Consider the following 26,727-nt stretch of genomic DNA (forward strand, 5'->3'; position numbering starts at 1 on the left):
TTTAGCTGAAATGCTCTTTTTTTAATTAACTATTACTTAAATTACCTTACTAATCTGATAATATAACTAAATGGTTGTGCCATCTGCATTTATCTACCATCTACCGGTGCTTCATAGACCGTTGACAATATATATGCCGATGTGGAGTTATTTCAATATGTTATCGTTGGTCATGGTAAATTACATGCCGTTGTTTTGGGAACTTCCACTGCCTTGCCAAGTAATTTGAGATGAAAATGAAATTATGAAATCCAAAAGAAATGGCACACTGAAAATGTCATTTAACATACCACAAAGGGTAATATTAACAACCCAACCCAAAAACAAAATATGCATATAAACTCAAAGAAGGTAAAAACCCTAAACAGAAACATATCTTTAACCAAAGCCCTGGGTATCGGAACAACTGCAATATTGTTCCTGTTCTATAAACGTTTTTACGTTATGCTTCATCTTTGTTTACATCTTGTTGCTGCGGTTTTCCTCCCAGCGTTTTTAGCCACTTCCCTTGTATAAGCACTCACTACAGTGCCAGCTGCACATCTCTGCTCAGCTTTCCGATAGTGATAAGTGGAACGTCCACTTTAACCACTTCCTTCCTGGGCACTTAAACCCCCTTCCTGACCAGAGGACTTTTTGCGATTCGGCACTGCGTCGCTTTAACTGACAATTGCGCGGTCGTGCGACGTGGCTCCCAAACAAAATTAACGTCCTTTTTTCCCCACAAATAGAGCTTTCTTTTGGTGGTATTTGATCACCTCTGCGTTGTTTTTTTTTTGCGCTATAAACAAAAATAAAGCGACAATTTTGAAAAAAAAATAAAAATGTTTTACTTGTTGCTATAATAAATAGCTCAATTTTTTTTTTACGTTTTTTTTTTATCCTCAGTCTAGGCCGATACGTATTCTTCTACATATTTTTAGTAAAAAAAAAAAAAAAAAAAAAAAACGCAATAAGCGACTGGTTTGCGCAAAAGTTATAGCGCCTACAAAATAAGGGACAGAATTTTTTTTTTTATTATTTTTTTTTTTACTAGTAATGGCGGCGATCTGCGATTTTTATTGCGACTGCAACATTATGGCGGACACATCGGACACTTTTGACACATTTTTGGCGCCATTCACATTTATACTGCGATCAGTGCTATAAATATGCACTAATTACTGTATAAATGTGACTGGCAGGGAAGGGGTTAACACTAGGGGGTGAGGAAGGGGTTAAATGTGTACCCTAATTAGTGTTCTAACTGTGGGGGAGGGGGGGTGACTGGGGAGGTGACAGATCTGTGTCTCTATGTACAAGAGACACAGATCGGTCTCCTCTCTCCCCTGACAGCACCGCTGTCTGCGAGAGCCGGGAATGAGAAATTATCTCATATGTAAACATATGAGATCATCTCTCATTGGCCGCACAGATCGCCTAGGAAACGGCCACTCCGATTGGCCGTTCACGGCGATCTGTGATTGGCTGTGTCCAAGGGACACGGCCAGCACAGCAGTTCCCCGCTGCGCGCTCGGGAGCGTGCGCGGGGAACGAGCAAAGGGGCGGCCGTAAAAAGACGGCCTGTTAGAGATTGGGAGCCGTGCTGCGGCCGTACAAAGTCGTACGGCCGTCAGCTAGTGGTTAACATATTTGGCATTACCTTTTGTATCACCACCCCCTTAGAATGTAAGCTCTACGAGCAGGGCCCTCCTGTACCTTTTGTATTGAACTGTACTGTAATTGTGTTGTCCCCTCGATACATTGTAAAGCTGCGGAAACTGTTGGCACTATATAAAATTGTGTATAATAATAATAAAAAAATAATGTTCCTCATTACCAAATAAATTAAAATGTATGCAGATTCTCTCATCGACTCCAAACTACAAACATCAGAATGTTAAATATTCTCCAGCATGTTGGATATTGGTAGCATTAAATATGAATTCAAAGATACCTGGGCTGTCCAAAAGTTTTGGAGATAGCTTGTGCATACTTTATTTGTTGTTGGCGCTATATATTAACATGGAGCATAGTCATAGGTCAGCATTCGGGTGTGGCTTTCTATATATTGGTGATTTTACTTTGTATGACAATTCCTTTGTTTTAAATGAATTTTTTCCAATTTTTTGTATATTGTGATTATCATGATTTGTACTAAATAAACTTTTCTATTTTTATATACTTTTTTTTGACAATTCCATCTTATTTATACAATCCGTACCATCCCAGGGGCGGTTTTCTCCTATAAATTTTCTATATATTAACATGGAGCATAGGGACTTACTGTATGTGTTGAAATGCACCCTTTTTAACCACTTCCATACAGGGCACGTATACACCTTCCCGCCCAAGCCAATTTTCAGCTTTCAGCACTGTCGCACTTTGAATGGCAATTGCGCGGTCGTGCTACACTGTACCCAAACAACATTGGCGTCCTTTTTTCCCCACAAATAGAGCTTTCTTTTGGTGGTATTTGATCACCTCTGCGATTTTTTTTTTTTGCGCAAAAACTAAAAAAAGACTAGAAATTTTGAAAAAAAATTACGTTTTTATTTTTTTCTGTAATTTTTTTTGTAAATAAGTACGTTTTCTCTTTCAATTATGGGCACTGATATGGCGGCACTGATGGGCACAGATGAGATGGCACTGATGGACATCGATGAGGTAGTACTGACGGGCACAGATGAGGTGGTACTGATTGGCGTCGCTGGTATGCGGCACTGATGGGCGCTGATATGCGGCACTGATGGGCGCTGATATGCGGCACTGATGGGCACTCATAGGCGGCACTGATGGGCACATGGGCAGCACTGATGGGCACACATAGGCGGCACTGATGGGCACTCATGGGTGGCACTGATGGGCACTCATGGGCGGCACTGATGGGCACTCATGGGCGGCACTGATGGGCACTGTGGGGTGGCACTGATGGGCACTGTGGGGTGGCACTGATGGACACTGTGGGGCGGCACTGATGGACACTGTGGGGCGGCACTGATGGACACTGTGGGGCGGCACTGTTTTCCTTTTGTTGCCAGTCAGTGCCCATTTGTGGGCACTGATTGGCATCTTTATTTTTTTTTCCAGACTTATTTTTTTTTTTTTTCAAACTTTTTTTTTTTTTTTTCAAATTTTTTTTTTTAGACTTTTTTTTTGCCCCGTTTTTTTTCTTCCTGCCCTTCCCTGGTGGTCCAGGGTGGGCTTCCCTGGTGGTCCATGTGGCGATCCGAGGGGGGGCTGCGCTGATAAACAATCAGCGCGACCCCCCCCCCTGTCAGGAGAGCCGCCGATCGGCTCTCCTCTACTCGCGTCTGTCAGACGCGAGTGAGGAAGAGCCATCGACGGCTCTTCCTGTTTACATCGTGATCAGCCGTGATTCGACACGGCTGATCACGTGGTAAAGAGTCTCCGTGAGAGACTCTTTACCGAGATCGGTGTTGCGGGGTGTCAGACTGACACCCCGCAACAACGATCGCCGCGATGCGCGCCCCCGGGGCCGCGCAGCGGCTCAGAATCCTGAGGACGTCATATGACGTCCAGTCAGGATTCTACAACCACTTTGCCGACGTCAATTTGTCATTGGCGGGCGGCAAGTGGTTAAATTAAGTGGCATATAAAGAATTGTAATGTTTTAGAAAACTGGGTATTTATGTGATATCATAAATGAACTAGACTTCAGGGGAAATTCTATTTGTTTGCAGCAAATCAGAATTAAGATGCAGTGTTTCGTTTTCAGCACAGAAGATGTTCTGGGGTGACACCATTATTATCCAACTGTTATACATGATACTCTTGGTGAACAGATTTTAATTCCACACTCTTTTACTTCTGATTATATGGGAGGGCTTGAAAATTCTGTACTTGTACTTTGAAAGAGTTTCCACTTTTCAAGAAGAGAATTGGAAATCACTGTAGACTGGTAGGGGTCTCCATGCTTGGGAATCAGCAGTTCTTACAGTTCAGAAGGATAACTTAGTTAGGCTTAAATGGCATCTCTGGGGAGAGTGCTGAGGTTGCCATTGTTGAAAATGTTAGCTACCTGGCTTTGATGCCTTTGATGCCCATCCAACATATTTCAAACTTTCTGGGGCACATACCTGGAAAATTACAAATCTTCATGCTTGCTTTGGATAATTTCTTAGCAATACATTGACTTGAAAACAATATGCTTTTCTTGTGTCCTAGCATTTCACTGGCTACTGGCTGTATGTCTTCTATTTTAATAACTGACAAAGTGCAGATAAGAATGACAGCCCTGGAGTTTCAATGTTAAAAAATGGTGGCTCCAATAATTATATCCCAATAGTTACTCTGTTACTAGTGGGAAGCGGGTTATCTGATTCCGTTATAAAGTGCAAGCACCTAGAGGCAATTCTCAGGCTGTTAAGATAGCACTGAAGTCTGCCTGTTCCTTTCTACATCTCAACAGTGGGGGCTACACATTACAGTGATAATCCCTCACCATGGCATAGTCCCCAACTACAGCATGCTATAGCAGTCATTGTAGAAAAAGAACAGATGACACAGTAAATTGGATCTGGGCTACGAGAGCCTGAAGGTATAAATATTCAGCGTTAAATAGGTTTAGCCTTGTGCATGATTTGGGTTGCAGTGATAACCCCAGTGACATTATTGACATCAAAATTCACCTTAAAACTATCCTTTATATATGTGTTTTAAATGATCGGCTCCTCATGTCTTTGCAGGTTTGCTACTTATAATTTCATACACTGCAATGTTTGTCCCAAGAGAACAACAAGGCGAAATTTCATACATGAAAGGTCTGGTAGGTTCTTACATTATGTCTAGGGTAATACAGTTAAAGAATAATCAGTGGAAAAAATTCTGACTAGGTGATTCCTCTCTATGATCAGTCCTTACATTAGGTCTGCTGGCGCCAGGAGGTACTGCATTCATTAATGTGTACATATTGTCTCCAGAGTTTGTAGAATCTGAAACATAAATAAACATGGGATTTAATAATTACACCTTAAAGTAAGGTTTCATTTACACGTTGCATTAAGAATCTGCCAAATATGCAAGTAATGTTTATCTAGCCATCATTTTAGTATTACGTTTACCATTTTCTTATTTTTTAAAGGAGAAGTAGGGCACAGGAGTGCAGTTCATTCTGCGAACCGTTTTCAGCCAACAACTGGCTAAAGTCTACTGTTGGCAGGCATCACTCAGTCGTCAACTTGGTTCGGGCTCGGGAAAGATCCTGACCATATGGTAGGGATCTACCCAGATGCCTGAACCGGCACCTGTCTAAGACTCTCAGCAGTATGCAGATTGCCTGAGTTAGTCCCTCCCGCCCCTCCACAGACGAGCGCTCCAGTGAGCACTGGAGGGCCAGAGCAGAGAGTCGGGGACTTATAGTGACAGCTCTCTGCTCAGAGCGGAGGGGGAGAACTGAGCGATCAGTGATCGAGATTGCTCCTGAGAATGTAAACAGACAGATCTCCATTCTGTCAGGGGTGGGGAGAACGATCTGCTATTCCTAATGCTTAGGAACAACAATCAGTCTCCTCACCCAGGCAGTCCCATCCCCCCACAGCAAGAATAACTCCCTAGGTAACACAATTAACCCCTTGATTTCCCCTAGTGTTAACCCCTTCCTTGCCAATGACAATTATACAGTAACCAGTGGCTATTTATAGCCCAAAATAGTGTCAAAAAAGTGTCCGATCTATCTGCCGTAATGTCGCAGTCCTAAAAAAAAAAAAAAACGCAGATCGCCGCCATTACTAGTAAAAAAATAAAATAATAATAATAATAAAAATGCCATAAATCTATCCCCTATTTTGTAGACGCTATAACTTTTGCGCAAACCAATCAATATATGCTTATTGCGATTTTTTTTATCAAAAATATGTAGAAGAATGCATATTGGCCTAATCTGAGGAAGAAATTCGTTTTTTTATATATTTTTAGAAAGCTCTATTTGTGGGGGGAAAAAAAGGACATCAATTTTGTTTGGGTAAAGCGTCGCAAGACCACGCAATCGTCAATTAAAGTGATGCAGCGCCGTATCGCAAAAAAAGTCCCGGTTAGGAAGGGGGAAAATTCTTCCGGGGCTGTGCAATGTAGTCCATAAACTATAGGAAATTATTTTTTTATAAGAGCAAAGAAAATATTTGGTCTATACATAAAAGTATCATTGCCAGAAATAGCACATTAGTTTCCCCCTATTTTCATATATCTTCTATGTGGTTTTGTTGCCTTCAGCAGTTGAATTGATGTTGGCTTTGCTTTTTTTGTGACAAAATTTACTTGAACAGACGATATCTTTTCTGTTTTTTCCATAAGGTCAGATGTAATAACTGTACCTGCAGGGCTGGGCATAATAGGTGTGCCAGGCGGACCACCACCACCAGGAGGACCCTGCAGAGGAGACAAAAAAAAAAGTCAGTGCCTGCAGTTATATGTAATACAGAAAAATACACGAGATATGATGACTGGCAATTAAAGTTCACCCTTTAAAAAAAATATAAATGCACATCTTTTTTCAGGTAAAAAAAATGAGCATTTATTATTTTGTTTACATGGAGCCTGTAAAGCATCGACTCCTGCAGACTTGTTAGTGTATCTGTCTGCTTGTACATTCTATGGGCAGACAGATACACCACACTGACAGGAAGAAACAATGGACTACCAGACACCTCCACACATCCTCACATGCATGTCTTTAAAAGGGTCGGGGACTTCTTTCCCTGTTTTTCCCATGGATACAGCAGCCCATTCAAAGCAATGGGCTGCTGTACCTCAGTGCACACAAATGTGAACCTAGGCTAAAGTTATATGTTCACTAAACAGCAGCCCCACCAGCTGAATGTTATTGCCCTTTCCTCCCCTCCATGCTGTATTTGGTGGCGAGAGCGAGGAAAATGTTCAAGTATTGGGAGAAAATGACTCGCCCTCCTTCCGTTTACATGGCAGTGCTGGTGCCTAATGACTCCCCACATGGGGACAGAGAAGGAGTCCTCAGCCCTGTGTAAGTCACATTCTGGGCATTACAAAGGGCTGCCTCTCTGCACTCCTGGCAGCTGAATGGACCAGCTTTGAGAGAGAAGTGGGGCTGCCATTAAAGTAAACCCGTTGCTTTGCACTGCATGAAAGCATGTTGGAAGACTTAGCATTTTTTGACATAAGACACTGGTAATAAATTATTGGTCAGGTTAGGGCTTAAATGTTCTTAGGAAAACTTCTTGCATGATAAAAACGCTTTGCTCATCTAGAAAACTATTTTGGCATTTACTTTGTAAAACGGTGAAAAGTGTGTATACCTTAATTTTTTTTACTAATAATAAATATGCACTTCGGAAACAAATACATGAAACCAAGAAACAGCCATGCTTTCAGCCTGCCCAAGGTTCATGAATGCCCCTTTTGTCTGTTTCTTCAAATATTTTCTTTACCGCTAGAAACTTAGTTTGGATTTTTCATGTTTTACCTTGTGACTTCACATTACTTAGTGTGATGAAAACAGATTTAAAATGTATACAAGTGGAAGCAATGATCCTATGGGCATAAAAATGTATGGTTTGTTTTTAAGGATTATGTGCCAGTACATTTACTGGTTCCAATAAACTGACCACATTAGACTCTTCAGATTCGGAATACCTCATTGCTGCAAATGATTCTGAAGTACCTTTTAACAGTCGCACTTATTGCGGTAGATTGTATTATGTAGCTAAGCCTGGCTCTCCCTGCATCTGTGCACAGATTGGTAACGGTTCTTCAAACGAATATCAACATATGCATATTAAACGACAGACAAAACAGCCGAACATGGCTCAGATGTTCACTGTGCATACAATACACAAGGGCTCCTCTTAACATCTGGATAAGTATTTCTTTGACTAAATAAAATGTAACATCAATTCCAATGAGCAAACAGCACCAGATGAACTTACTACATAATTCCCAGGAGATGCAGATGAGTAAGGTATCTGAAAGCAAATAAAAATCAAAGTTACTCTTTTATTGCTCAGAGACAACATCTATCGATTGGTTTCCTTTTTGTATAATAATGTTTGCAAGGCATATTCTTCTTGTTAGACAGATTAGTTCTGTGTGTAGTGCCTAAATATTAAATGCTCATTGGCTTAAAATGTATAAAAGCAGGAGTAGCTTTTATGTATGTATGTTTGAAGACATGTCCAGAAAAGAATGAAGATAAAAATAACGCTTAAAGTGGATGTAAAGCCACTCTCATCCTTTCTAAACAACTGCCATAGTGCTGATCTATAAGGATATAGATGCCTCCTGCATGTATCCTTACCTGTCAAATGTCTCCCCTCTGTCTGTTATAAGAACTGAAAACCTGCAGATTCTGTGGGTGGATCGGTTGTCTGGAGCTCGGTGGGTGGAGTCTTGATGTCAGTAGACTCCCGCCCACCTCTACACTCCCCTTGTCAACATGCATTTTGTCCCATGTATTCCTTACACTGAATTCTGCTATGATCAGTAACATCCAGTCAAAATCCAGAAAAGTAACCACATGAGTTCAGAAAAGGAGTGGGGGTGGGAATTAAAAAACAATGCCCGTCTCCAAGCTAGTGCATGAGATATGTAAATAACCTGTCACTCACAGCAAGGGGGCGGAACGGACTAAGGTTTTTCTCTGTAAGTCCGTTTTATCTCACTGAACAATAAAAGAGGATTGCTCAAAGCTGGATTAAATCTGTGTGGTAAGACTGGGCACAGATGATAGGAAATATTTTACTCTACATTGTTACTCCCCATCCTGGGAAAGAGAAGAGAAATTTGCCAGTTAAATGGACAAAGATCAATAAAAACCTGAAATTGTTTGTAACGTTGCTTGCTACCTAAAACAAATCTAAAAAAAAGCAGTTGACTAGAGTTGATCTAGCAATTCACTTTAAAGCAGGGGTCTCAAACTGGTGGCCCTCCAGCTGTTGCAGAACTACAATTCCCAAGAAGCATTGCAAGGCTGACAATTACAAGCATGACTCTCATAGGCAGAGCCATTATGAGACTTTAAGTTCTGCAACAGCTGGAGGGCCGCCAGTTTTAGACCCCTGCTTTAAAGGGACCGCTGTAGGGGAGGTCTGAGAGGGATCAGAGAGACTTTTGTCCATCTGTATCCTTTCTCTGTCCAGACAAGATTAGCTACAAAAAGTTGTTTTATAGAAGCTGAGCGATGCATAGAGACACAATGAAATACTATGCCGTTTTATTTTAGTCGGTGTCAAGTGCTTACAAGTGAAGTTGAGGTGGCCAAAGATGGATACAACTTCAAGCAAAAATTCTTAGGAAAAGAAAAGTCCATTCATTGCAACAATCAAACAAAATCTTTTGAACAACATTCGAATGTTCTGAGAATTGTCTACTAATTTTCCTAAGAATGTTAGCTTATAATTCTATGACCACCTTAAATCAGTAATTCGTAAATACTAGCCAGTATCCATTGCAACTGTGTCAAATTGTGCACTGAATTTACTTTTAATCTGGATATTCGTCCTATTTAAGATGCTTTTCCCCATGCTTCAGGATGGCTATGCAACCTACAATAGCGGTCTAAAAATTACAGGGGATTGTGGACTGGAACACTTGACACTTTAAAATCACTTTAAGACCCCTTTTTTAATAAAAGAGTTTATACCCAAATAAAAGAGGTTATTCCTACATGCTCAGTAAAACAATGTTGCACAGAGGGGTCCCTTACCTCCTTTGGCAGTCCCCTGCCGGCGCTGGCTGTTCATCCTTCTTCCAGGTGCCTCCTTAGCAAACCATGTGCTATGGAGGCACCTGTGCGCTTGCGCTCCCAAGCTGGGCTGTATGCGTCAGGTGCTGGTAAGCCACACCCCCCATTCCCTCCTCACAGGAGTTTGACTGACAGCAGCAAGGGCCTATGTTTCCTGCTGCTCTCAGTGTCTCCTGCGAGACCAGGAAGTAACGGAAGTGGTGCTGCAGCAGGGACAGTGCTGAATCGGTGACAGGTAAGTGTTTAAGGATGGGGAGGCTAGAACAGATAGTGGTGTTTTTTTTTTGTTTTTTTTTTTTAAATCATTTGGGAATCTCTCTTTAAGCATTATTTGTAAAGACCTGAACTAAGGGTCATTTAGAATATAACAATACTAGCAGTCTCACAGATTTGGAATATGGGTGCTGAATGTCAGGATGAAAACAGATACACAAAGCAGGCAACTGTGTGACTTTTTATTCTAATTATCAATGTTAAAAAGGGGCCTGAATAAAATAAAAAAAGAAGATTTGCTATTTTATAGAGAACACACGGAAATTTAAAAAAAAATTGTACATATGCAGTAGACGGAAAGATTTACCTTTTGCCTTGAATTTCTCCTTAAATATAGACATGCACTTCCAGGCAAATGACCCGTATGCCTACAGCCTCATAGTTGTATATCTATGGTGTAAGACAGGGGTCTTCAAACTATGGCCCTCCAGCTGTTGCGAAACTACACATCCCATGAGGCATTGTAAGACTCTGACATTCACAGATATGACTAGGCATGATGGAAATTGTAGTTCCTGAACATCTGGAGGGCCGTAGTTTGAAGATCCCTGGTGTAAGATAATCAACCAACCTCTGCCTGCTAGTTTAACACGATTTTGGGCAAGGGTGTGTTTAGTGATGTCACCAATGTGCTGTTCACAATTCTCCTTGCTGGAGAGAAAGTTGTGAGCGAGAATCTACCTGCTTCTGCTTCATTTATTCTACAATACTGTGCTTTCTGAACCTCGCCTGTGTTAGTGATGATTACTTCACAAGTTATCACATCACCAGTCATCTGACATGAGGAAGCAGAGCCCCTCGCCTCTATCAAGAGAACACCCCCAGAGAGAGACAGTGGGGTTGATTTACTAAAACTGGAGAGTGTAAAATCTGGTACAGCTCTGCATGGTAGGCAATCAGCTTCTAACTCCTGCTTGTTCAATTAAGCTTTGACAAAAAACCTGGAAGCGGATTGGTTTCTATGCAGAGCTGCACCAGATTTTGCACTCTCCAGTTTTAGTAAACCAACCCCAAAGTGTAGAGCATGGTTTGGCAAGTCAATACTGGAAAATGATCATCTGTAGGAGCCCACACATAATACTGGTGATTAGTCCTTTGTCCTCCTCTTGACTTTTCTGGCACATTTTTCACAGCTCAGGCTCACTTTTTTAGACATGGAACTTTTCACAGCAAATAAAGCAGATCGGTCTAGAACCAGCACTGGTATAATCAATGTTTAATAAGATAATAGGTATCCTTACTGAATTAGCATTGCCAGGGTTGGGCCACGGTCTTCCACCTCCAGGTCCCCTAAGAAATAAATGAATAAAAATAAATTTCCACACTTCAGACACATCAGGTCATATATGGAACCAAAGCCTGCTCAATTCCCACATCATAAAACACCTCATTCCCAAGGAAAATTATCTGCTAGGCATACATTACATTTAATATCCTGTCCCATCATGTCATTCTAGAGGCAATTCATCAAGTATAGACATGCGTACGATTCCTTCTGCACTCCTCTTCAACTACGAGCTCATTCATGACAGCAGAAAATTAACCTTTTGTGCATTATTCCAGCAATACAACCTAGCTCTGGCACCATTCCTGGATTTCAAGTGTCAAATTCAAAGTGTGAAGATAGCAAACCTTCAGCAGTATTGTTGTATCAAAATTATTATGAGATTTCATTTTTTTATCAAAAAAAAGTTATCATTACCGTTGCAAATAACAAAAAATCTGCAGCTTAAGGGGTCAGACCATCGAAAACAGATATTTCAGGTCTTGAAAAATGTTGGTAAGTTAAAGAACCTCTGGCTTTATAATGATAAATAAGACTGGAGGAAGAAGGGTTTGTAAAGCTGGGAACTATGGTGAGGAGATCTCATTACTGGTGTCCTCACAAATATTTTAACATTACCTAAATATATTTTAAAAAAGAAAAAAAGATTGAAAGGATCCACCCACGCAAAACTAACATTTCTGTTATTGGAAGAGGCTGGTGAGTTTATGCGGTTCAAGTATAACTATAAGCAAAACTCTTTTTTTTTCATTTTGGATAGCGCAAAGGACGGTTATAACCCGTCAGATTTTTTTTCCACTATCTGTTTCACATTAGGCCGCGTACACACGGACGGACAATCCAATGAAAACGGTCCACCGCACCGTTTTCATCGGACATGTCCGCTGACGGATTTTGGTCGCATGCGAGGGCTTTCGGCCGAGCGGACATGTCCGGTGAGTCGTACAGACGAGCATGCTGTGAAACATTTGCCCGCTGGAAACCTGTCCGCTAGGCCGGGAATCCGGTCCGGTCGGCCGTACACACGACCAAACATGTCTGCTGAAACTGGTCCGCGGGCCAGTTTCAGCAGACATGTTCGGTCGTGTGTACAAGGCCTTAGAGCGATTTACCTTTACTTCCTGTGTCAATGCCAAACAGGAAGTGAGAAGAAATACCCAGAAATTAAGGGAAATCTTTGGGGACCCCCAGGTCACTGGAACTAGTATCCCCATTGGAAGAATTCCCCTCTGTTACTTTTCTGGGGACAACCCAAATTTTGGGGTTTTCTTTTGCTTTCAATAATAATAGTAAACAGGACAAATAGAGAAGGTGAGGCTCCTTAATGGGGGCACAGACAGCAATAAAAACTGACAGGTGTTATAATCCCTATCCAATAAAAAAAAGTTGTGCCTTTAATTTTACTTGAAGACAATTTTTTTAGGCATCCTTATGAAAAAATCCCCCTACTGTTGGTGATCTTGGTAGGAGCTTCAAGACCACCCACAGCAGACTTTGCAGCATGCAGGTGTGCGGAGTTATCCATTGGATTCAATCACCCTAAAAAAAAGTGTTAGTTTATATTATGAACGATGCTACAGACCCATTATCCATTGTTGCAGCATGAGGAGTGACACAATTAAGCTAGTCATACAATAGAATTGTACAGTCTCTGCTCAACCTTCTTTAGACTACCAAAACTATGCAATGTTAAAAGATAAAGCAGAATGCCAATTAGGCCATGGGTATTTGAGATCATCACTTACATGTTCATTCCAGGCATTCCTGGACCACCAAGAGCATTGAGAGGTGGTCGCATTCCTCCTCCGTAGCTCTGTAATGATAACCAATGGTCAGACTACCACAAAAACAAAACCAAAAAGAGGAAAGGAGAAACAAAGGAGAACAAATTAATGACAGCCCAGAAATAGTCATCTGGACAGTGGCTAAATACACAGAACTAACAGCAGAAAAGTATAGACACTGTAGTTGGGAAGCTTGTGCTGAATGCGTACCGAGGAACCATCCTACGTTGATGTCTGACATTACCGGTGTCACAAATTGAAAATAGCCGAGGATGCAAACTCGGATGCGTAAAGTGTACTAAACCCACAACAGTAAAATCAGTCAGTATATGCAATAAAGAATGCTTGTTATACTCACCGTGGAACCTAAGGGGTTAATCCTCCACACTTTGTAAAAAGTCTGGGGGGGTCAGGGGTTTTGCAGCCTCATAGGACAGTCAGAGGAGAATGAAAACTCCTCCTACAAGCTTTAACCAGACACTGATAGAAGTCCCAAGACTGCTATATACTGCTGATAAAAAAAGGTATTTAGCTTAGATTCACTAAACCAATTGCATTTCCATGTTCTGTGTACTGTGGGAGACCAGATATAGTGAATGGAGGGGTCCTGGGTTTAGTAACACTTTAATACACTATATTATGTCTAAGGTATTTAACTGAAACTAGTATCCTAGAGTCCTAGTACAGTAGAAAAAGGAGTGAAACAGCCTTTCAAAGAAGCAAACACTAGAATGAGAATTTAGCTTTCTACACCAAGGTTCTTTTGTCATATAATGTATACAAAAGCAGCACTAAATTGGTTAATAATATGCCAGCATTAGCCCCTTAGCAGTAAGGCACAAAATTACATCAAAATGCCCAGTTAATGTCAGCAAAGCAAGTGCTACAGTGTGTATTTCCTTACTGCTCTTGAAATTTGTGAGTGCAGGGAGGAGAGAACATTTTGTCTAGATTGTTTCTTCTTGGTTAAGCCTTTCTCCTTTCCCCATCCAATCCCTTTGTGGATTGTATCAAATGATATGGTTGTTACATAGACAACCTGCTTCTAGTATGGGTAGGTGCCCCTGCAGACATTGTGCCTTTTGTTACTTACATCAACAATAACTCCCTCAATTTATTATTTAGCTTTATAAATTAGTGTAAAGTGTAAGTCTTTTAGATATCACCTTAGAGGGTTCCAGTATTAATGGGACCGTCCATACTAGGACTTACCGTAAGGAGTATGCTATCAATTCATGGTTATACATCAGACAGGAGGCTCATATCTTATGCATTAATCCTTCTTTATTAATGCTCACAGCAGAAGTATAAAAACATCTTAACGTAAATATTTAAAAGAAAAACTGTAAGAACTACGTATCCCAGCAGTCCCTGGGCCTTAGCCACTCCCATCCTAGTCTCTATAAATGGACTGCTCTCTCCTGATTCCTCCTCTTTCTTTCTGCTCACGGCGGAGCATCAAGAAGTTTCTTTCCTGGGAATTTATTCCTACAAACAATATTTCAATTAGCAGCCTGGTTCTTTCCCTAACCCCAAAAATCCGCTAACCTGCCCAACAGTACAGTATACCCTACTGTGCTGCTACTTTGAGCTATCAGCATGGCAGAAGAGGGCTCTCCCCCCATCCCAGATCAGGAACTGCTGCTGGAACCAGCGCAACTCTTGAGCGCTGCCCAGCTCCAGGATATTATTAACAGGTCCATACAAACGGCACTAGCTGCAGCTGCCACCTCATCTAGGGCCAACCTAACTCTGGCTCCCCCTGTGCCCATGCCACATGGCAATGAACCGGCCATTAAAAAGGGAAAATCCTCCCAAAAAAGGAAGCATACGGTGACGGATTATGACTCCCCGGCAGGGGAAGTAAAGAATATGCTCAGAGCAGATCCCCACACGGACTGCCACCCCACGCATCCTTCAGACCCCCTTCAACCCCTGGGCCTCAGGGAGTCATCTAAGAGGCATGGATCCGCCAAACGGACCAAACCAGACTCGTATGTGATCGAGTCAGACGACGATTCATCCGCTGAGTCGGATGGGTCTGAGGTCTCTGGGTCTGACTACGATGAAGAAGATGCGGGGGCACCGGCACTCCTACAGGATGCCAACCCTGACAACCAGGGCAAAGACATTATGGACGCCATGGGTGAACCACTGTTCAACCCGGACGCCATTTCACACCCCCGCTCTGGGGACTGGTCTCCCTTGCCCCACGTGTCACAATATATTGAACTTTGGGCACGTAGACCCCTGGAGAGGTCAAACCGCAATAAGCTTAGAGCGGAATGCCCTCGCCCCCACATTCCCATGAAAGCGGTCATTACGCCAGAGGTGGACCCCATCTTGGCCAAGTATCTGCTAAAGACGGGGAAATTTTCCAAGAAAGGGATAGACCGATCTTTTAAAAATATACAAGATCGCATTCTGGATTTGTTCGGACCCCTGACCAAAATCCTAAATCTGGCAGAACAAGCTGCAACTACTGGCCAGACGGCTGATCTAACCCAACTGCGTGGGTGGGCCCAAAGGGCCATATGTCTGACGGGCAGTGCCAATACCGCCTGCTCCGTCGAGCGCAGACGCTCTATCCTCATGCGGCTCGATCCGCAACTGGCCCATCTGGCGGAATCCGAACCAGGCCCTGCAGCAGAGGGCATGTTATTTGGTGATTCCCTAGTAAAGGACATCAATAAGTTCGTGGGCATGTTTAACAGCCTTGACAAGGCACAAACGTCTCTAAAAAAGGCGGGTAACACTAGAATTTTTCCCCGGGCCGGCAGAAGTAGGGGCCGTTCTGCCGGCCGCTATAATAACGGCAGACCCTTTCAGAGATCAGCTGCCCAACCTCACTACACTCAGGCTCCCACTCCGTACACCACCACTACGCAACCTGCACCTTTCTTCCCGCCACGCGGCAGGCCCTGGAGGGGACGCGGCCAGAGAGGATACCCTCGTTCCCGTCCGTATACCGGTGAGTACCACGCACATTCCCATGCTCCTCACACCTGTGGGGGGCCGTCTAATGTTTTTTACCCACGCCTGGTCTGCGATTACGGCAGATTCATGGATACTGAATACGGTTGCAGGGTTCCAGATAGATCTTTTATCCCCACCGAATCTGGGAGTAATACCACCCCCTATCCACTTTGCGGAGCAAAATGTGACTCTGATAGACAACGAACTCCGGGAACTGATATCCAAACATGCGGTGATCGAAGTCGACTCCTCCTCCCCGGGGTTCCTCAGCAACCTCTTCTTAGTCAAGAAGAAAGGGGGGGGCTATCGTCCGGTCATAAACCTTCGAGACTTGAACCAACATGTCGCCTATCGACATTTCAAAATGGAAGGCATCCATTGCCTCCGAGACCTCCTTATTCCTGGAGACTGGTTGGTGAAAGTAGACCTAAAAGATGCCTACCTCACCGTTCCCATGCACCAAGAATCCCAACACCTTCTCCGTTTCAGGTGGTGGGGACGCACTTGGCAGTTTACATGCCTCCCGTTCGGGCTGTCATCCGCCCCATGGTGCTTCACAAAAATCTTGAAGCCGGTCGTAGCATCGCTGAGGAGCAGAGGAGTGCGTCTGATCATTTATTTGGACGACATTCTCATAATAGCTTACTCCAAGAATCAAGCAAACCGCCACATGACTTGGACGATCAGCCTTCTCCAAGGTCTAGGTTTCCTGATCAATCAGGAAAAGTCGATTCTCGTTCCGGCTCAGGAGATGGAATTCCTAGGCTTCTCGGTAGACACCAACCTAGCTGTCCTTCGCCTGCCCAGCGAAAAATTGGCCCTGATTTGCAAAGAGATCAGGGCGGTTCTTCGCAGGGGGTTCTTATCCCTACGCGTACTGGCTCGCCTAGTAGGTCTTCTAGCGGCGTCCATTCAGGCCATATTTCCGGCCCCCTTGCATTACAGGGCCCTCCAGAGGCTGAAAATTCTACATCTACGACAGGGTCTCCGCTAAGCGGACGAGGTGCCCCTCTCCTCGGAGGCCCAGGTCGAACTACGATGGTGGCTCAAACATGCCATCGAGTGGAACGGCAAGACGATCTTCAACTCACGCCCGGACGGCGTCATAGAATCGGACGCGAGCCGACGAGGCTGGGGCGCCCGCCTGGGGGAGACCTTGACGGGAGGGACCTGGTCCAGAGAAGAATCCCTCTTGCACATCAACGCTTTGGAACTCTCAGCGGCACTCTTCGCTATTCAGAGTTTCCTAGCGGAACGGTCCAACTGTTGCGTTTTATTACGCATGGACAATATTGCAGCGGTACAATACATCAACCGCTTAGGAGGCACCAGATCCAAGATTCTGGCGGACATTACTACAGAGATATGGCACTTCTGTCTGTCTCGAGACATCATCCTTATGGCGGAGTACATTCCGGGTACGTCCAACACTGTCGCAGACTGGAATTCCCGATACCTTATCGACTCCAGCGATTGGTGCTTGGACCGGTCAGTCTTCGCCCAACTGAAGCTGCTTTGGGGCCCCTTGGGCATAGACCTTTTCGCCTCCCGCCTCAATCACCAGCTACCCTGTTTTTTCAGCTGGAGACCGGATCCAGAGTCCTCGGCAGTGGACGCTTTCAGCCACTCTTGGACAGGGGGAACACATTATGCGTTTCCCCCATTCTCTATGATCCCCAGGGTTCTGCTGCAGATTGTGAACCAGAGGGCGACAGTGGTTCTGATCACGCCATGGTGGCCAACACAACCATGGTTTCCCCTTCTACTGGGGTTGGTCATAGACCACCCCAGGCTTCTTCCCCAGTTCCCACACATCCTCTCCCACCCGACCAAGGGCGTTCATCCTCTGGTGGAGGAGGGCACACTAACACTCCTGGCATGGTTGGTCTCGGGGTGCCGGACACTCACGACGGCCTTTCAAACTCGGCTAGAGATCTCCTCGCCGTGGCCCCCGGGACTCGATCGGCATATCGATCAGCCTGGAAGCTCTGGGTGCGTTGGTGTGACCAACGGCAGACTGATCCCGTACGTGCCCCTGTAACCGTCATAGCGAATTACCTAGCGGATTCCTTCAGCTCCGGCAGGTCCTACAGTTCCATCAACATATACAGATCGGCCATTTCGGCCTATCACTATCCGGTGAATTCGCTGCCAATCGGCAAACATCCCCTGATCTGCAGACTGCTGCGAGGCATCAGGTTCAAGCGACCTCCCCGGCCTAAATACCAATCCACCTGGGATGTTTCCAGGGTCCTTGACATGTTCTCAGGTTGGGAGGACAACGATTCACTGTCCCTCAAGCTGCTGTCGTTTAAACTTACAGTACTGCTATGCCTAATCTCCATCAAACGTGTCTCAGACGTTAGGGCTTTGGACATTTCCAGACATCAGTTTACACCTCAGGGGGTAAGGTTCTCGGTAGTCCGCAGAACCAAAACAGGCCTACATTCGGTGTTTTACCCCTATTTTCCTGCACACCCACGGCTTTGCGTGGTTAGGTGCCTACAGGCTTACGGCGAACACGAATGACCTACGAACCCCGGGCTCTTCTCAACTCTTAATATCCTACGTAAGACCTCATCACCCGGTCACCCCGGCACGTTGGGTTAAATCAACATGGCAATGGCGGGTATAGACGTTACCCTGTTTGGAGCACATTCCTCCAGAGGGGCCATGGCTACTAAGGTGATTGCGACTGGAGGCTCTTTGTCTGACCTATTAATGGCGGCAGATTGGTCTTCTGAGACCGTTTTTCGCCTTTTTTACTTCAGGCCGGAGGAACATGTCGCCATGTCTGTCTTATGATGCTATGATGTTGGGATGGCATATTGTTTAATGATGATATTACTGTTGTGTTAAGCTTTGAACTTGCATAATATATGAGCCTCCTGTCTGATGTATAATTCAAGATTTTCCTAGCTTGTGATGGAAAATATTGATTATATGAAGACAGGAGGCGAGTATCTTCCCTCCCTTCCCCACCCTCTCATGGTTTTGGGATTTTTATTTCAGGCTATTGACACCGTTCCTGTTTGGAATAGGATCGCGATCTGTTGTTCGGGTGATGTTCCCCGGTTTCTGGATGACCAGTGGATTAAAGTCACTCAGTTGGTTGACCCCGTTGGGACCTGTTGATATTACCACAGGAGTCTTCAGTAAGAAGTCGTGGGCCGGCTGGCCGAAGGATCGACAGTTGAAGACACGGTTCACCTAAGGATCCTGATAAAGACACCTCAAGACTCACACAAAGAAAGAGGAGGAATCAGGAGAGAGCAGTCCATTTATAGAGACTAGGATGGGAGTGGCTAAGGCCCAGGGACTGCTGGGATACGTAGTTCTTACAGTTTTTCTTTTAAATATTTACGTTAAGATGTTTTTACACTTCTGCTGTGAGCATTAATAAAGAAGGATTAATGCATAAGATACTCGCCTCCTTTCTTCATATAATCAATATTTTCCGTAACAAGCTAGGAAAATCTCGAATTATTGGCTACTAGTTGCCACCCGGCACACACAATACGGTCAGTCCCAGTAGGTGAGTGCATCAAGGCAAGGCAGAATTGCTCAACAATAGAAAGTTTGTCTGAGGAATGTAATATAGTGACTTTTAGACTCTTGGCACGCAGGTACAAGCAAAGAGATATTCATAGAGCTATATGTGTGGCCAAAGGTATCGATAGATCTACCCTCCTAAAACATTCTCAACGTAAGAAGAATAAGGCCCCTTTCACACGGACGGCTGTTTTGCCGCAGCTAAAAGCATGTTTATATTTTGCTGGAATTCAAGACTCCAGGCACAGCGATTAGTTGCATTTGTACAGTGCTTTTAGCTGCGGTTGCGTTTAGCCGTGGCACGATATTGAACGGGGATCCGACTTGGATCCCTGCCAATACCAAGCACCGTGTTTGGTATGAATCTTGAGGGGGAACTCCACGCCAAATTTCAAATAAAAAACCGGCATGGGTTCCCCCTGCATGAGCATACCAGGCCCTTGGGTCTGCTATGGATTTTAATGAGAACCCCCGGACGCCGAAAAAACGGCGTGGGGTTCACCCCAAAATCCATACCAGACCCGTATCCGAGCAGCAGCCCGGCCAGGAAAGGGGTGGGGATGAGCGAGCGCCCCCCGCCTTAAGCGTGCCAGGCCGCATGCCCTCAACATGGGGGGTAGGTGCTTTGGGGCAGGGGGGCGCGCTGTGGCCCCCCTCACCCCAAAGCACCTGTCCCTTTGTTGATGAGGACAGGGCCTCTTCCCGACAACCAACCGGCTGTTGGTTGTCGGGGTCTGCGGGAGGGGAGCTTATCGAAATCCGGGAGCCTCCTTTAATAAGGGGGCCCCCAGATGCCGGCCCCCCACCCTAGGTGAATGAGTCTGGTTCTCTTCCGCCGGGGGGGGGGGCGCTTTCTTCTTTAGCTCTTTTACAGCAGCCCCCCTCCCGGGCTTCTTCTACGTCTTCTGCCGGGGGGTGCCCGGGCTTCTGTCGCCTTCTGCCTTCTTCTCTTCTTCTTCGATGTTGACACGTTGCTTCCTCCCGCTGTAATGCCGTGTGCACAGCTTGCACCGATTTATATAGGCCTCTTATGAGGTCACAGTCCCATCATGCTCTGGGTGCTCCTATATAAATCGGTGCGAGCCGCGCACACGGCATTACAGTGGGAGGAAGCGACGTGTCATCATCGAAGAAGAAGAGAAGAAGGCAGTAGGCGACAGAAGCCCCCCCCTGGCAGAAGAGAACCAGACGGCGGTGAAGACCGGCACATCCCCCCCCGCCGAAGAAGCCCGGAGGGGGACTCTGTAAAAGAGCCAAAGAAGAAAGCGCCCCCCCCCCCGTGGAAGAGAACCAGGTGGCAGTGAAGACAGGCACATCCCCCCCGCCGAAGAAGCCCGGGAGGAAGAAAGCGCCCCCCCCGGCGGAAGAGAACCAGATGGTGGTGAAGACCGGGGACCCCCCGCAGAAGACATAGAAGAAGCAGGCCCCCCTCGTAAAAGAGCTAAAGAAGAGAGGGGGGGGGGGCCCCAGAGCTGACTAATAAATTACTTTAAAAACCCTGTGTAGTGTGTTTTCTTTACATTTTTTTTTCCACCAGGTGAATGGCTAGGGGTACGATGTACCCCATACTTATTCACCTAGGGTGGGGAGGCCGGAATCTGGGGGCCCCCTTATTAAAGAAGGCTCCCAGATTCCGATAAGCTCCCCTCCCGCAGACCCCAACAACCAACGGCCAGGGTTGTCGGGAAGAGGCCCTGTCCTCATCAACATGGGGACAGGTGCTTTGGGGTGGGGCACATCGTGTCCCCCTGCCCCAAAGCACCTACCCCCATGTTGAGGGCATGCGACCGCTCGCTTGTCCCCACATGGCCGGGCTGCTGCTCGGATACGGGTCTGGTATTGATTTTGAGGTGAACCCCACGCCGTTTTTTCGGCGTACGGGGGTTCTCCTTAAAATCTATAGCAGACCCAAGGGCCTGGTATGCTCCTGTAGGGGGAACCCTTGCCGTTTTGTTATTTGAAATTTGGTGTGGAGTTCCCCCTCAAGATTCATACCAAACGCAGCTGACACAGTGCACTGCGGTTACGTGCCGATAGCTGCGGAATTTCGCAGCTGGAGGCATCCAGTTCTATTTTTTCTATCCGCACAAAACCGCAGGTAACCGTAGTGTGTAAATGATGTCATAGGAAAGCATTGTGTGCTTCTAGCTAACACTTTAAGCAAATCCATGCGGGGTAATATGTCTATGTTTGCCTTCTATGGTCTGGAAAGGTTTAAGAACTCATCCCGTGGGGATGATCTACATTGTAGGCTTCTCTAAAAAGAGAAATCTGGTGGATTTTTTACCTTCAGACCAGAGTATCATCAGGAATGAATTTCCGTTATGGTGTTGATCTTTTGCTCTGTTTGATTTTCTATATAGATACTTATTTTTTTCCCAGTGATCAATGTTATGACAAGTTTTGTAAGTTACCACTTCTTGAGAACCACACACCTGCAGCAGTGGCTCTTGTTTATCCCAATTACTGACATCATCTAATCTTTTTACTTTGGCTTTTGCCGAAACGTGTTCTTTATATGGTCATGTTGCAATACAAATTACAGTAGATTCCCATAGTTGCCTGCATTTTTGTTCTTATGTTTAAGCCTTTCTACTACCCTGGACTGCTACAACATAATTCAGTGGTACTACTCCTAGAATCACTGAAGATAGCTCATATCGGTATTGTAAATGGCAGTGGACATACATTGCATTATGAACATAGATCTATACGTGTCACTCACTGACTATACATTATACATTTAAGAATACCATGCAAATAACTTTGGATGAAAGAGGAGGCATTCTTAAAGGTAGTCATCTAATTGCAATCACACTATACACAGTTTGGCCTACAGCTGGCCATACACAGTTTTTGTCTTTTTTTGTTCAGCAGGTGAACAAATGAGATGGATGAAGGAATTTCCCCTGTATTGTATCAGGAGCCGCTGTCAGAATACAATGATCAATGGCTGCAGCTGCTGGTCGAGGAAAACACGTCCCTTTGACAGAAGTTAATCATATGATCGACTTCTGTCAAGTGCCAAACACTGATCAAAATTCAACCGGTCCCTGCTGAACGAGCCAAATTCTGCTTTATTTAACAGCTGTTAGTTACTACTAAAATAAGACATACCTGTGGACCAAGAGGAACCATTCCCCTGGGGCCGCTCATTCTCTGCATTGGCCCACCCATATTTGGATGACCTAAAAAACAACAACAAAAAAAAAAGATTTATATAAAAATATTGCATGGTTTTACATTACTCAGCACAGCTTCAAATCTTATGGTTATTGAGATTTTTTATTTACTCTCTCGTTGCCAACGCACCTAAAAATCAAGGTTTCAGAAGCCAAAGGTTTAGACATTGCTTAAAAGAGAACTATGCTCAAAAATTGGAAAATACCTGTAAATATCTCTGCTCTTTTGTTGCTACTTTGTAGCAAATTATCAAGGTGCTGGATGTGGATGAGATATTAGCCTGCAATTCTCAGAAGCCATAAAAATCTTAACACTTATAAGATGCTGTTTGCTGGCTTATTGATCACTTTTTTTATAGTCCGGAAAGTTTTTGTGTCAATCTCGCTCCCTTTCTCGGCGAGATTGAGCACCTACGAGCCCCATCGCGGGAGCCAGCATATCCATTCACTTAGGGTGGGGGGCCGGTATCTGGGGGCCCCCTTATTAAAGGGGGTTCCCAGATTCCGATAAGCCTCCCGCCCGCATACCCCGACAACCAACGGCCAGGGTTGTCGGGAAGGGGCACTGTCCTCATCAACATGGGGACAGGGTGCTCTGGGGTGGGGGGGCCCCGCAGTGCGCCCCCCTGCCCCAGAGCACCCAACCCCCCCATGTTGAGGGCATGCAGCCTGGTACGGCTCAGGAGGGGGGGGGGCGCTCGCTCGTCCCCACTCCTTTCCTGGCCGGCCGGGTAGCGTGCTTTGGATACGGGTCTGGTATGGATTGTAGGGGGACCCCCTACACCGTTTTTTTCGGCGTAGGGGGGCTCTCCTTACAACCCATAACAGACCTAAGGGCCCAGGATTCATAACAAACGCCGCACACGTGTAGAATTGGCGGGAATCCAAGTCGGATCTCCCGTCGCTTCTATGACACGCACGTTGGAATGTGCCGTCACTATTCCAGTGAGTGCGAGATGTCGGCGAGATCTCGGCACCATGTCGCCGAGAATCAGCGCGATGCTGTCGTGCTAAAAACACAATATCATAAACAACTACTGTACCTAAAAAGTCCACTAACAAAGACGCACAGATTTTTGCTCTCAAACTGGTGCCATTGTGGCTGGCATTGACAGCAAGCTTTTATATCAGACAGGCAGAAAAGCCTTTTGAGGTGATGACACAAAGTTTAAATCAGGCTCGGTTCACATACCGTATATAAGTTTTGAACCGCATCCGTTTCGCGTGACATGTGAACCGGTTTTCTATAGAGCCGGTTCACATACAGTTGTGCTCGTAAGTGTACATACCCTGGCAGAATTTATGATTTCTTGACCATTTTGCAGAGATTATGAATGATAACACAAAAACTTTTCTTCCACCCATGGTATCCTGACCTCAATATCATTGAGCCACTCTGGGGAGATCTCAAATGTGCAGTTCATGCAAGACAGCCCAAGAATTTACAGGAACTGGAGGCTTTTTGTCAAGAGGAATGGGCAGCTTTACCATCTGAGAAGATAAAAAGCTTCATCCACAAAATACTTCAAGCAGTCATTGGTGTTAAAGGGGGCAATACACAGTACTAAGAACTGGGGTATGTAAACTTTTGATCAGACTCATTTGGGTAGTTTCTGTTGCCATTATGAATTAAAAAGAGTAAAAGCAGTTGATTGATAATAAATGGCTTCAGCTAAACACTGACCATGAGTGAAAGAAAAGTTTTTGTGTTATTCATATTCTCTGAAAAATGGCCAAGAAATCATAAATTCTTCCAGGGTAAGTAAACTTATGAGCACAACTGTCCGGGTCGGCTGCAGTCCGTTATTAAAGAGTCATGTATGTTTTTCAGTCCGGTTCAGGTGCAATTTCAAGTAAAAATTTGCACCTGAACCGGTGAACAAAACCGCATTGGATTCCTTTTAAAAATCGCACTGAAACCATGGCCGGACATATGTGAACCAAATCATTAGACACAGGTTTCCAGTGGTTAAATGCTGACATTTATATTTGTGAGTTGAACATTTCCAAGCAAAATAAACATGTAAAATAACTCATGCTTGTTTGTGAATTGATGCCAATATCCTTTTTTAATCCGGGGGGGGGAAAAATGAAACTTCTTGTAGAACTACAGTACAGGAATCTAAATCGAACACTGTGACAAGATGCTGCATGTAGTCAGAAGCTCAGAATTCTGCAAATAACTCTTCAAAATGGTAACATTAATCTGAAAATGGTCAGAATTCAGGAAAATGTTGCTTTATTTAATTAATAAACCGCTGCCGAGCTCCAATTGGCTTGCAATACATTTACATGATATGGGTTGTGATATGCTAAAACAACCATAACTGTTGGCTCTCCCCAAGTAACAGCATATTGTAGTAAAGAGTTTGGTACAACGTACCAAATTTAGTAGTATATTCAATATAAAAGCAGTATATGATCATTAAAGCTGAACTCCAGGTATGGCTATTTTTGCATAGTTACATTTATCCAGTTTGACCCAATGAGGTTGTGCATGTGTCATGCCAAGCCAAACCATGTGGAAGATGGAAATCACTGTAGGAGGCGCTACAGTGAATGCCGCCGGCTTCCGATACCCATGCCACAAGGCTGCCCAGCTGCTTAGTAAGCACGTTTGGCATTTTCCCAATGATTACAAGGTGTTCATTGTTTGCATGAGGTGGGGATTGTGACATCACTTCCCCTCCTCTCCATCTCATCCAATCAAACAACTCTTTGCATTCACTGAGAAAAATGCAAAATGCTCTCCAAATAGTGCCCATGCTAAGCGAGTGATCTTCTGAATCCACTTAGAAACAGGGCAGAAACTCACCAAGGGACCTGGAAGTCAGCAGCAATCACTGTAGTAGAGGTGAAGAAATAATTCCGGACGGCTGCACTTCCAAAAATCCTTTTATTGAAGCTTCATATAACAAGGGGTTGACAGATAGAGCAGGGGACAAAGAGGTAGACGCGTTTCGCGCAAATATCAGCGCTTAGTCATTAACACAGTAGTAGAGGTGCCCACTTACAGTGATTTCCAGCTTACATGGGGATTGGACAGGTATGACACATGCATGTTTACATTAGTCTAAGCTGGACCAATGTAACTATGCAAAAAAAAAAGCCTTACCTGGAATTCTTTAGCAGGGTTCTCAAACTGGCGGCCCTCCAGCTGTTGCGGAACTACAAGTCCCATTATGCCTCTGCCTGTGGGAGTCATGCTTGCAACTTTCAGCCTTGCAATGCCTCATGGAAATTGTAGTTCTGCAACAGCTGGAGGGCCACCGGTTTGAGACGCCTGCTTTAAAGGAACAATGGTTAAAATGTATATTGATAAATGTGTAGCTAACAAAATGTGCTCACAGGAACTACAGCCTAAGAAAAGCAAAAAAGTAGAAAGAGAGGAAGAGCGAGAAAGAGCAGTTGAGGAAGGAGCACCTCAATAGGACTTCCCAAGGGATGTACTAGAAAGTAACTATTATGCATTAATTTTGTTCGCTACAAGGCAGATAATATGGGATAGTCCCGAGACTGTATAGAACAGAGCCAGGAAAGACCAGATGGGATCAGCGCTTAAATTGTATATAACAGAGACTGGGCTATACAACAAGTTCTCTATTTTTTAACTGCCATTCCTTTACAGTGTTTTGCCAAGTGGAGTAAAAAAGGTGTGCTCAGAATGAACAAGCAGTATGTAATCTGATTCTAAAGCAGCACTCACTTTCTGCTGCTCTGAAGTTATAGAATGCATGTATAAATGGCAAAAAATGTTTACTCATGCCTCGTACACACGATCGGAATTTCCGATGAAAAAAGTCTGACGGAAATTTTTCATCGGATATTTCAACCGTGTGTATGCCCCATCTGACTTTTTCTATCGGAAATTCCGTTCATCTGTATGGAACTCCGATGGAGAAAAAAACATGCATGCTCAGAATCAAGTGGACCTTCTGCCTGTCCGTGCCATTTTGCGGACGT

General features: G+C 44.6%; 1 protein-coding gene across 2 annotated transcripts in view; it reads right to left on the reverse strand.

Moving 5' to 3' along the window:
• Positions 1-26,727, reverse strand: part of SSBP2 (single stranded DNA binding protein 2) — a 313,296-nt gene that overhangs the window by 18,909 nt on the left and 267,660 nt on the right. For both annotated transcript variants that reach the window (XM_040341647.1, XM_040341649.1), the window contains exons 8-13: positions 22,700-22,770; positions 13,016-13,083; positions 11,227-11,275; positions 7,899-7,934; positions 6,312-6,366; positions 4,864-4,934 (exon numbers count right to left, since the gene is read on the reverse strand). In XM_040341647.1, coding sequence (XP_040197581.1) covers positions 4,864-4,934; positions 6,312-6,366; positions 7,899-7,934; positions 11,227-11,275; positions 13,016-13,083; positions 22,700-22,770 — 350 coding nt within the window. The remainder of the gene's footprint in view (positions 1-4,863; positions 4,935-6,311; positions 6,367-7,898; positions 7,935-11,226; positions 11,276-13,015; positions 13,084-22,699; positions 22,771-26,727) is intronic.

This window comes from Rana temporaria, chromosome 1, assembly GCF_905171775.1.
Source record: "Rana temporaria chromosome 1, aRanTem1.1, whole genome shotgun sequence".
Lineage (NCBI taxonomy): Eukaryota > Metazoa > Chordata > Amphibia > Anura > Ranidae > Rana > Rana temporaria.